This window comes from Clarias gariepinus, chromosome 17, assembly GCF_024256425.1.
Source record: "Clarias gariepinus isolate MV-2021 ecotype Netherlands chromosome 17, CGAR_prim_01v2, whole genome shotgun sequence".
Lineage (NCBI taxonomy): Eukaryota > Metazoa > Chordata > Actinopteri > Siluriformes > Clariidae > Clarias > Clarias gariepinus.
In genome coordinates, this window is record NC_071116.1 from 5,332,926 (window position 1) to 5,345,528 (window position 12,603).

Sequence of the window (12,603 nt, forward strand, 5' to 3'; positions counted from 1 at the left end):
TTTTTTAATGATGAAGAACAAATAGAAGTTATATTGCATATCTAATAACCCTTTCCCATGCCGCTGTTGCTGTCTTTTAAATATTGCGTCCGATTCCAAGAATCAGGATCAATCAGAAGAGGGTTTACCCAACCAGTCGAACCCTGAATCTTACTTCTCTATTAGGAAAAATGGTATAAACAGGTGGCATTGTTGTAGCTCTGATGATGAAAATGATCTTGCATTAGCATTAACTGGATTAACCAGCAGTGCTATAAATACAACTTGGCTCTAAACAGAAACAAAACAAGGCCCATGCTGGATTAGTGTGAGGCGGTGCCTGATTGGACGAATGAGAGCTTCTGGTTTTGTCCCAGTGACCCGGCGGTCCAGTTTGTGTTTGGTTTGGCCTGGGCAGAGTTCAGATCCCGGGTGTTTCATAAACTTTGCAGTTAAGGTGTGGAGTTGGATCGCTGGTATTAGTATTTAGTTTATATTTGGTCTAGAAGCGTTGCTCTCACACACCTAAGCAGAAATGTCGTCATCAGGAGCCGCACCCGTTAGATTATTTTGACCCAGATTTCTGACGTTCGTTGTTTGCTGAACTGAGATTATTTTCCAGTATCCTTTACACAGACTCTAATACTTAGATGCATACTAAAACTTGACATTTTGTACCCAGAATGCATTTCTGTGCACTCCCACTCTTCCTTTCGCCCTATGAATGACGCCTGTCTTGTTTCTCCACATTGTTGTCCCCCCCATGATGAGTGGCAGTCACAGTAGGCTATTTCCTGTCGGCTTTCTTCACTCCGGTCACAGTTTTGAGCCAGTCCATATTTTCTCGCCACGCGCGTGTCATCCGACAGGCCTCAGCCAAGCCACTGTGCCATCTGTCAGCATGGCACGCTCTCCAGCAGAGCATGTGCTGCGTGTCATATCTGCCAGGCTGCTTCCGGGTTGGAACGCATGCCAAAAAATGTGATGAATTCTAATGAACTGAGACTAATGTGGGTTAATGACTTACCATGGCAGTTCAAGTAGCTTATCATCTGCTCCACCTGTCTGACTAATCTGGAGGTAAATGAATGAGATATCATATAACTGTTTGCCTACCCTCTGTGCTGGAAGACCTTTACAGCTGATGTCATGAGGGTGAGATATGTGTTTGCACCTGTAAATAGAGAGAGAGCAAGAGAACGTTCAAAGCTGTGTTAGTTTGACACACACTATATATCTGATAGTCAAAGTCGAGAGAGTGAGGGAATGCAAGCTGAACTTTCTGGAATGCAATGTTTTTTTTAGTTTTAAGGTTTTTTTGGTCCAGCTGGGTTCTCTTCTCTGTAGAACAGTTACATGGATAAATGGTTCGAATGGATGATTAGATAAAAGGATGGATGGGTTACTGTGTGAACAAGTAAGACATGTGTATAAAACAGAGGGATAGATGAAATGGTGGATAGACGGATAAATATATAAGATGGATGATGGATGGAGGTATGGAGGGATTCGTTGGTGAATGTGTGGGTAGACGGTATTTGAGTAGGGATGAATGTATCACAGATGTGATGGGTGTATGTATGGATGATCAAATGATGGGTGATGGATGATAGGATGGGTGGATGATGGGTGGATTAGTAGGATAGATGTATGAGATAGATAAGATGGGTGGATCATCAGATGAGGTGGAATGATGGCTGTGATATATGAGGTGGATAAATAAAATGGATGGATGGAATGGATGATGGGGGACATGATGAGATGGCACGAATGGAGGATCAGATGGTGAGTGGTTAGATGATGGATGATAAGATGGTGTGGGTGGATGCTTAGGGATGAAATGAATGGTTATGTGTGTTGAATGGATGATTAGATGAGATTGCTGATGCAGTGTGATGGACAGATGATTAGATAATCAATGTATCGGATATATAGGATGGCTGGATAATTGGATCATCAGATAAGGTGGAATGATGGCTGAAATATATGAGGTGGATGAATGAAATGGATGTATGGTCATGAATTGATAATTGAAAAAAATAGATGATGGGTGGACATGATGAGATGGCACGAATGGAGGATCAGATGTTAGTGGTTAGACGATGGATGATGAGATGGGATGAGATAGATGGTTGAATGTATGATTAGATGATATTTCGGATAAGATGTGATGAACAGATAATTAGAAAACCAATGTATCACATATATAGGATGGATGGATGGATCATCAGGTGATGGTAAGGAATTAATAATTGTAAGGAATTGATGGTAAGGAATTGATAATTGAATAGGATGGATGAATGAATGGAAGCCTAGCGTAATAAATGGAATGAATAAATGATGAGTTGTTGGATGGTTAGATGATGGATGATAATATGTCATGAGTGGATGCTTAAGTATGAAATAGATAATTATGGGTTGGATGGATGGATGGATGGATGGACGAACGGATGGATGGATGGATAAATGGATCATCTGATGAGTTAGAATGATGACAGAGATAGATAGATGGATAGTAAGGAACTGATAATTGAATAAGATAGATGATGGGTGGACAGTTGGATGAGATGGCATGTATTGAAGTTTAGATGATGGACGATTGGATGCGATAGACATTGTGATACAGTGGTTAGATGATGTGGGATGATAGATGGATACTTGGGTATGAGATAGATGATGAGATGTTCTGGATAGATGATTAGATGGTGGGTGGATGACTATATGGGTAGGGATCAATGTATCGGTTATATAGGATGGATGCATGGATTATCAAATGAGTTGGCATGATGATGGCTGAGATGTATGAAGCGGCTGAATAACATGTTAGAGATTAAAAGATCATATGGTTCATAAGATAAAAAGTAGATAAAGTATAGAAAAGATATATTCATTGGATGGTATAAATGAATAAAGAGGATGGATGAATGGATGGATGGATGGATGGATGGATGGATTGATGGATAATGATGTGGATGTTATGGATGAACAGAAGGATCAAGTGATGTGGATTGATTGGATATAAAGGCTGCATAGTAGAAGAGAAGAGTGTTTAGTGAAAGGTAAAGTGGTGCTAGGGATGGATGGCTGGATGGATAAGTGGTGATAGCGGTGAGAGATGAGCTGGTTAGATGGTTGAAAGACAACTGGGTGACGGGACGGATGGATGGAGCTTTAGGAAGTTGCTTAGTTGGCCTCTCATTAAAGAGACACAAATTCATGTATATAAGTGGTTCTTATTATGAAACATTAGGGTGAGGAGCTACTGATCAGAAGCTTGTGAGTTTATACTCCATCTACCTCAGAACCATTACACCTATATACACACTTAATTGTGGGATAGCCACTCCCCTGAACCTACCACACCCAATCAGATCTTTTGATCTTTTCCCAGGAGCCCTGGTTGCCTTTTACCACGAAGGATCCCTTCAGTCTCCTCCACTGAGCATCACTTTTACTCTTTCTGACTTTTTTTTTGTGACAGAACTGAAAATGTGTGTCTTCCTCTGACTGTAGAATGTGTTAGTGAGGTGGAGCCCCCTGGTGGCTGTCTTTGGTCATCATTCTGGTGTGATGTGAGTGCTCTGCACATTGTTTTCAGACTTACTTTTCCCATCTGTTTATTTATTAGAGAGAGGAATCACCAGAAATCTCATTATTATCACTGCATGAATTTTAAATATCCTGATTTCATTTTTTTTTTAGATTTATTTTTACAATTCTGAACAGTGTTAGCTAATAATTTGCTCCTGCTACACAGGATCCTAAAGAATACTTTAGATTGTGCCACCTGCAGGATTATAGAGGAACAGCAACATTTAAACCCCCTTTAATTCAAATATATAGAAATTAAAAATTCATTACAAAAAAGTCAATGTGGCGACACGAAAAATAAACATAACTAAATCAATTTTCTTTCCCTGTGTCTAATATTTATGCAAATTTCAATCACATAATAGATTTCTAAGGAGCCTTATGAATTTTTACTTCACGCAATTTGCCTCGGCATTGTTGGTATCCAGCGAACAAACCGAGTCGAACCGAACACCGGATAAGTGTCGCATACATCCGGGAGCTATTCAAAACTGGTTTATGTAATTGGAAAACCAATTGAAACAAATTTACACATTATGTAGTGGGACGGTGGCAAGAAGAAAAGGGAGCCACTTTCAGTTTGGATTTTAAACAGCCGGTGCCGAGAGGAATCATAAATTTAGGTTAAGTGAGGTTTAATATCTAACTATTTCATATCTTACGTCAATTACATATCTTTTTTAAATGTTTTGATTGTTTTAATTTGCAAAAATATACTTATAGTGTTGGAAATTGTTAATACTGTTGGCTGGCTGAAACGAATTATCTGCATTTACATTATTTCCTATGTGAAAATGCGTTTCGCAATACGAAATTTCACCTTAAGAACTCGCCTTCGGAAACAGATTAAATCCGTAAATGCCGAGGTACTTAACGAGTCGTTAAATTAAACGAGTTAAAAGTGATAAATTTGGCATAATATTCTTTTTTTACGAATAGAATATTCCAACCTTTGTTAAGTTGCTGTAGTATAAACAGAACAATATTTTCTATAACCGTATGTCCTAAAGTGTTATATTCCTTATTCCCTAATTCTCAGCCTGTGTCTGCGCCATGAGACGAGAATAGAGGAAGACGGCTTTATGGGTAGAGGTGGAGGACTCCAGTGGATGGTGGTGGGGCTCCCATGTTGCTGTTTGGTTGTTATTTTTAGCTCGGCCAGTATGCTGTGGCAGCTGTTCCCCCCTTACTCTGCTTGTGTTCAGTGTTACTTTACCTCTCTCTCTCTCTCTCTCTCTCTTACCCCCACACACACACACACACAAACACCGACCAGCCTGGACATACACAGACCTTTAGCGGACACTCACGGCCCGGCTCGGATCCACAGAGCGGCAGGGATACAACCGGATCGAAACTGTGAGTGAACAAGATGGTATCTGACAAACTTTGTGGTGTCGTGTGTGAGTGAAGATAAGAGTGCCAGGAGTCCACTGGCCTGACTGGGGCCAGCTCTTCTCTATTTATAGTGAAGCTGAGGAACGTTTCAGGCCTGAGTTGGAGAGACTGAATGGAGTTCGCAGTGACTCTAAAGGAGTCGCAATAATCAGCTATTGTTATTATTATTATTATTATTATGAAATATTAGGGTGTTTCTTACACTTTATTCCTGACACACTGCTGTTACACTAGTGTGAGACAAGGATGAAACGGCCTTCAGCATTTTTGAGCTGCATTTATGCTTAGGATATTAAAAACAACGCCACATGATGACGGTTTTCTTGTAAAATCTCTTTATTTGGAACGATCACACTGTATGAGGAACTTTTTTTTAAATACTGTATGAAAAACCTGGTACTGTAGATAGACTCGACCTGGGGAGTGTTCAGATTTAAATGCAATTTTGTAAAAAGTTAAAGATTTACAATTTTTTTTTAGATAAAAGAAAAATAACTAATAATGATAAAAAAAAATGCAACATGCTTGAGCTTTCTGACGTTTCTTCACCCCACATGTTCACGGTCTGGGCTCGTGTTCCAGACGCTCTCTCAAGTCTTGTTTTTGTTTTCAAACTGCTTTCGCTTTCTGGATTTATTTAAGCTATTTATCGAAGTCTGTTTCAGGCATAAACATCATCACCATGATCACATCCAGACTGTTTACTTTTTTTTTTTAAATGTCGAAACAGAAGGGAACAATAAAGCACAACAGGATTTGATTTTACAGCACTAGTAAAATTTTCTGGAAATTAGCTTCGGAAACAGAGCTGGAAACCCGTTATCGTACGGAATAGCATTGAGATTGAATAGCAGTGCGATTGGAAACGCGATCGTTATGGACTGACGTCTTGCCACAGCTGCTTGTTGGGTTTAAAAATGCAGTATTTGTAGAGTAATTGTAAATGTAGAGTAAGAGCTATTCTATTTCTACTTCTATTTCAGTTCTACCGTAAAGTGCAAAAGGCTTGAGCACCCGCTCATTTCTTTACATTTTGCTTCCAAAGACTCTCAGTTTCAGGAATTTTTTCATGTAAAGTTAAAGTGTCCATCTCACGCTAGTTCAGGACGTGCCCCCCCGTTCCCCCGTTTCCCCACTCAGGCTCAGGTTTAATGTTGTGCACTCTTGCATGCCAAAACTCTCAGCGACCAGTTCAAACCCCGTTCGAATGATCCGCCAAGCTGCTTTCCTAAATGTCTCATTCTGCCTTTTCTTTAATTTTTCTCTCTCTACCTCTCCCCAGCTGATCATTTCATCCCACACTCCATAGCCCACCTGTCCAGCTGTTTCACTCCGAGGATCCGCCAGCTGTGAAACACCTGTCGCATCAGTGCTTCATCTCATCTACCCAGCCCGTTCTTTTACAACTTCTTTCTTTTTTTTCTTTTTTTCTATCACAGCTCTTTTTCCTCGCTCTTTCCTCCGCTGCGCGCTCTCTGCACGGCCCATGACCCCGGCGCTGCCTCCATGGCTTTCTCATCGCGCTTTTCATTCTGGGAAAAAAAGGGAAGTGGAGTTTCATCTCTGTCTTTTTTTTCTTCGCTGCATGTATTTTGCATGTAGTTGATAATAGAGAAGTTAATCCAACCTCAGTATTTGGTTTCTTACTGTGTGTGTATATATATATATACTGTATATCCAGAAATCTAAAGCAGATCTTTTTATATTTTTTCAATCTTGTTGTTTTCCATCTGATAATTTCATTTGATTCGTAATTCGACTACCAAGCGTTTAGAAAACTGCGTAGTGCTAGAATGATCCGAGTTACACACTTGACATCCTATCATCCTGCACCGAAGAAAGATATTCATCCATCCTCAGTCTGGGTCTAACCTTTTACACCATTTTGACCTGCGTTTCTCTAGGTAAAAGATGAAAACACGCCAGGATCCAAAAACTCAAATGTAAGTGCTGAAGATTAGTTTTAACCATTATAGGAGTATAATGTCAGAGTTTAAAGTAGGGGTTTACAAACTTTTGACAGCCAAGAACTCCTTTAGCTGAAAACATATTATGTCCAGATCTTAAGTTTTGGTGCATTCTTTATTTAAAAGTGTCTATAATACACTGCCTGGCCGAAAAACACACCGATCAGGAACCCCAGATCATAACACTGCCTCCAGAGGCTTGTACACTGGACACTATGCATGATGAGTGCATCACTTTATTATGCTTTCTAGCAAACTGAAGCTACATTTTTCCTGATGAGTCCCACTGATAAGTGCTTTTCTTATAGGCTTATGGACACACAGCTGTTTAGTCCCAATCCTATGAGTTATGTTTCATTTATGATTTCATTCTGATCACATTTCTTCCACAAAGTTGACGGATCAGCAAAATCCTTCCAGGTTTTGATAATGTGTTGAACGGTTCTTAACCCAGTTCCAGTCATTTCAAATCTTCTTAGTTCTTTTCTTTCCTTGATTCTTTGCGGCACAATATTTTGACCCTTCTAACATGACGACTTTTTTGGCCAGGCAGTGTTTTTTTTATCTGTGTATTAAAGTATTTGCAGTGGCAGAATCCATTTATAACAGCATTGTCATTATATACGGCACAATAAGCCTAATAACAGACCTCCTGGATGTTCTTGATGGACTCCACTTTAATAACCACCATTCTCAAGATCACAGATTTCAGGTGGCTGAATGTTTGTCAGGCTAACCGGTTATTATTCGTTTCAGAAAATATGCTGGCTCTCTGGTTGTTATAAAATTGCACGACATAATACTCAGCGTGGCAGGATTATTCCCGTCTGCTTGGTGGAATGTAGAATGAAGCTGCTGTTTCTCATTTATTTTGGCTGCTTGCCTGTCTTGGCTTCTCTTATATAATCAGGCTTTGGAGTAGCTTCTGTTTGGAAGGCATTAATGGAAAAGGTTATGTTTGTAATGAAAGGAAAAAAAAAAGAAGATTATAAAAGCTTTATTGTGAATGAAAGGGCGATTTCTATTCTAAGCTCATACAAAGTGGTTATCTGTAAAGAATGAGCAAAGCTAGCTGTTTTTTTTTGTGTTAAAGAGATTCAAGTCTTGTCATTTGTGTAAAGCAGAATGCAGTGCTTTCCCTTTAAACTCACCTCAGCGATGCTGCCGCTGCCGCCGTGGCCCGTGTTCGCAGATTTATTTCCCTCAGAGCATCAGCGCACGTGATCCTCTAAGCCGGGCAGCATGGTCTGCTGACGGACATCCATTCCTCCTCTATCCACCAATCCTGGCTACACTACGAGTGGGAGGGACCTCTGAAAATCCAGAAGGCAAATGGAGACAGGGAGGAGACAAAAAAAAAAAAAAAAAAAAAAGCAGGACAGTGATGATATAGACGGAAATAGTTTGAAGGCAGGATGGGTCAGAAGAAACCGGGGAGCATGTGAGACTGCGTGTGCGGCAGGTCTTGTGGAGATGGGTTCAGACCTGGAGCCTGTTCGAGATGCTTCTGCTTTCAGGGGAGTGATGGATTCTACTCCACACTGGAAGAGGACTAGCACTATCACCTTCAGGATCGATATGAAGGTCTGTCTCTGGACAGGGCTAAACAAGCCTGAGATTCTCTCACATCTCTGAGTATAGACAGGTTTTTTTTTTTCTTTCTTGTTGATCCTTTGGTTAGTTAAGACCGGGAATATGATGATGTGGAGTATTTCAGCTGTTTGCATCACGGGTGCTGGACATGGTCCAGTTTCCTCTGGACTCTAGACAGTCAGATTTCAGGGAATGATGCCAGTGTTGCATTGCAGTGCACTAAGTGATATGTATGGCATTGCTTCCTGTCTGAGATGTCTGGAGTTGCATTGTTAAGGTTAGTAAGGAGTGGATTAGTGAAGTAATGGAAAAGGAAAATCAGGATCCAAGCTGTAATCCTGGAAGGCAATGCGAAATTGTCGTAAATAATAAGGGGGTTTGGATGGAAGTGGTTGTTTCTTTCCTGAGAGTCAACTGAAAAACCTCAAACAATTAGCTGCCTGACGTCTGTGATCTTGCGATAAATACTTTAGTCAGTCTGTTTTATAAAATTACCCTGTAAATGGCCATTATTTTGCCTAGTAACTTCTTAAAAATTGGTCCAACAATTTCTTTTTACTACTTGTTCCATCTCCTAGTTTCTTTTCAACTCAAATTGTATATACATTTGTGTCTGCAGTCAGACAGTGAGAGCAGCATGAGTGCTCAGTCTCAGTCTGTGGTGAATGGAGGCGGTGGTGGAGCCAGGCATGATCCTCCCTCAGAGCCAAGAAGCAATAGCCCCATTAGTGTCCAAAGCCAAGCCCGCAGGGTGGTGAGCAGGGTTAAAGAGGAACCTCCACCTACCCCTGTGCCAAACAAACCTGCCTTTACAGCCACCTCAGTTCCCAAATCCAGTAAACCCGGCACTTCAGGATCTCACGATGATGATATCTCGGCGGGGCTCACCAGTCTCATGGGGCGTAGGAGGACCAAAGAACGCCGTGCTCGTTCAAGAGTTGAAGGAGAGGCTAGGGAGAATGATGGAAGTCCAAAACCAGTAGAGGAGGCAAAACAAGAATCCCCTGAAAACACCCCCTGTCCTTCTTCTCCTGCCCCTGTTATGGTTGAATCCGACACCACTCCTAAACCAGATCCTGTGAACTCATCTACTGAGTCCTTCCCGAAAGCTAAACCAGACCCATTAGCTCCACCTCCTGGTTTGATCCCCAAACAGAACCCTCTTGCCCCACCTTCTGGCTTTAGTCCACCTCCTAAGCCAGACCCCTTAGCACCACCTGTTGGGTTTGTGCCTGCCCTGAAGCGAGACCCTTTTGCCCCAGTGGCAGGGTTCATCCCCAGACCCAAGGTGGATCCTCTAGCACCCCCTGCAGGTTTTATTCCTGCTCAGCGACCTATTGCAGTCCGGAAACCGGAGGTAAAGAAGGCATGTGGCGTGTGAAGCACTAACACAGCTCACCTGACTGATGTGTCGTTAACCCAGTGGCACGGGTTCTAAACCAACAGTATGTTGAAAGCACGTTGTTGATTTCGGTGAGCCAATAGGTATTTCAGAACTAATTTGAAACGATCTGCTTTTAAACCTTATTAACCCTATTAGCAGGGATTCTAACCATCAATAATTCATTCTGTTTCATCAGTTGGGAATGTTTTAGTATCACTTGCCCTAACAATTATTAGATGACGTGCCATTATGCGTTCAGGATGTTCGTGTACGCATCCATCTATCCAGCAATGCCAGATTACTTTTAGCGTAACTCTTAGCGTAATCTTAAGAATGAATGGTTGAATTAAGGGTATGTATTGCTGTAACAAGACGATAAACTGATTAGATTTTGGAATTGATCCAAACAAAAATCTTCAATCCATATCAAAGCCATTTTTTTTTTAAATATTGTATTTTTGAAACAAGAAAACAGTTCTGCTTCACAGTCATATAATAGAACTACTTATTATATAACTATGTATTAAGGGAACCTGTTATGTGACATTCCCTTTTTTTAAATATAATTTTTAGACATTCAGATGGGGTGTCTTGTCATCTTGGTGTTTACCGGCAGTTGGAATCCACTATGTTGCATCACCGCCACCTTCTGGTCTTGATCTAGTCATCTTGCCCCACAAAATACTGCCCTGTCCTCTTTCTCAGTTTTTTTGTCCTTTTTCTATTTTTGTATTGACCAATAAGATCTCTTCCTGTCTTCTTGGTGTTTAAAACAGTTGGCATCCACTATGGTGCATTACCACCACCTTCTGGTCTTGGTCTCCCTCATCTTCCCTTCAGTTTAAATCCTCCTTTCTGGTCATGTCACCCTTAAGAAACCCATTAAAAACTTTCTTCCTTGTCCTCTTTCTCCATTTCCTAAAATTCTTTTCACAGTGTACGGAATTCCAATTACGCAATCCCAATAAGATTTCCCGCCACTGTGACCTCATCTAAGAAGAGCCTCCTCCCCCTGCATGTTGTTTAGCTCCAACAGTTCAGGTGCTGGGGTTTGAACCCTGTGATGCCTGAACCCCTGAGCTACCTTCGCAGTCCTTAGATGTCTGCCTGAAGTTTAACCTGCACCATAAGTGAAATCAAGATGTTGACTAAAAGTGATGTTATAAACAGTTATGTGCCGGAATTTACTGGGATTAGTTCATATTTTTACTACTGACATAATCGCACTGAAGTGGTATAAGTGAATTTTAATGCGCTGGAGGTGATTTCTCTTCTCATCCAGTTCTCATTTGAGTTTATACCAGTAACACCAACTGCTAATCATATTGAGGTTCTTCAGGATCAGTGAAATTTCTATCTATCTATCTGGTAGTGTGATGCCTGTTTGCTTCGTGTGTGTGTGTGTGTGTTGTCGTATTCATTCCCGCTTCCTCATGCCCACTTGGCTGTGTATCATGTTGTGTGTCACTCTGAAGGTAAAAGCAGCATCTCGGTCTCCTGCACCAGCTGGGAAGCCCATCTGTGGGGCTACTGCTGTCACCCAACAGGTGTGTGTCCTAGCGCATCCATGTGTGTGTGAAGAATGCGAGCATGTGATGGCTGTTTATAGGAGGCAGTACACTTGTGCTACTCGTAGTATACAAGTGTAGTAGCGTACTGTACTGTATATCTGTCCTCTTTCTTCTCCTGGTGGCTTTCCTTGTCGCTTTTATCTGCAGAAAACCGCACCGGTCCCCACCGCGGAGAATCACAGGCGTCTGGAGGAGGTCCTCACTGTGGACAAACCCGTAACCCTGTTTTCTTTCTCTCTCTCTTCAGCTTGCCTGTGCTTTGCTTCCAGCGCGACAGGTGGTCTGTCGTCAACACGCGCACACGCACACACACACACACACACACACACTCCACCATGTGAGGGGTTTGATCCTGGGTCAGATCAGATGCTAAAATTACCCCGAGTCGTTAATCAGGCTGTACTTTGGTAATGAGAGCATGAGTGGAGGGTGTGTGTACGTAGCGTGGACACAGCACCACCTAGAAAGAGGCAGCATGTGTGCGTGTGTGTGTGTGTGCTTTTTTTAACCAAATATTATTACAGGATCATTGATATTATCGAAGCCATTAAGTGGAAAGTGGAAAAAGTCTGCAAAAAATCTAAAGCAAATGCTAAATCAGCTTAAACCTGTCAGGTTGGCAAAAGGAGCGAGTCCACACCAAAGTTCTTTAGATCCCATCCTTTATTCTGTACTGGTTGGATCATGTTTGTTTTTTTCTCTTTAGTGAGCCTAATAATCTGATTTAAAGACAATGAGACACTGAGTAAAATATATCAATAATGAGGTCTTTAACTTAGAAGTATATGAAATGTTGTTTAACCGAAGAAATGCAGAAAACGTGTTTAATTTTATTTCCCACTTTTATTATAAGGGCTTTTGTCCAGGACGTCTCTGGAATGAAGCGTTACGTTCTGAACACTTTATTTCCACCGTCTCTGAATCTGTTTTTGCGTTTTTGCTTTCGTCTGTTTCCTCCCTCAGGCTTGTCCGGTGTTTCCCGCAGTGTCAGGATTTTTCTCGTTCTCCAGATCCTTTTTCTATTATTACTGTTATTCCTATTATTATTATTATCGCTCTCTGGTTTCCTTTTGACTGAGAGACTGTGATGAGTTGAGTGTCATTGTAAAACTCTTATTGA

The 12,603-nt window shown here is 41.3% G+C and overlaps 1 protein-coding gene across 8 annotated transcripts in view; it reads left to right on the forward strand.

Moving 5' to 3' along the window:
* The window catches only part of myo18aa (myosin XVIIIAa), a 76,754-nt gene that overhangs the window by 10,972 nt on the left and 53,179 nt on the right, over nt 1-12,603 (forward strand). For 2 of the 8 annotated variants that reach the window (XM_053476039.1, XM_053476040.1), the window contains exons 1-3: nt 6,877-6,911; nt 9,148-9,885; nt 11,388-11,459. The exons of 4 other annotated variants lie outside the window; for them this stretch is intronic. In XM_053476039.1, the coding sequence (XP_053332014.1) occupies nt 9,166-9,885; nt 11,388-11,459 (792 nt within the window). In that variant the 5' untranslated portion in view covers nt 6,877-6,911; nt 9,148-9,165. Of the gene's footprint in view, nt 1-6,876; nt 6,912-8,351; nt 8,520-9,147; nt 9,886-11,387; nt 11,460-11,630; nt 11,700-12,603 lie in introns of those variants that run through there. 2 more of the 8 variants (XM_053476038.1, XM_053476041.1) reach the window with 2 other exon arrangements.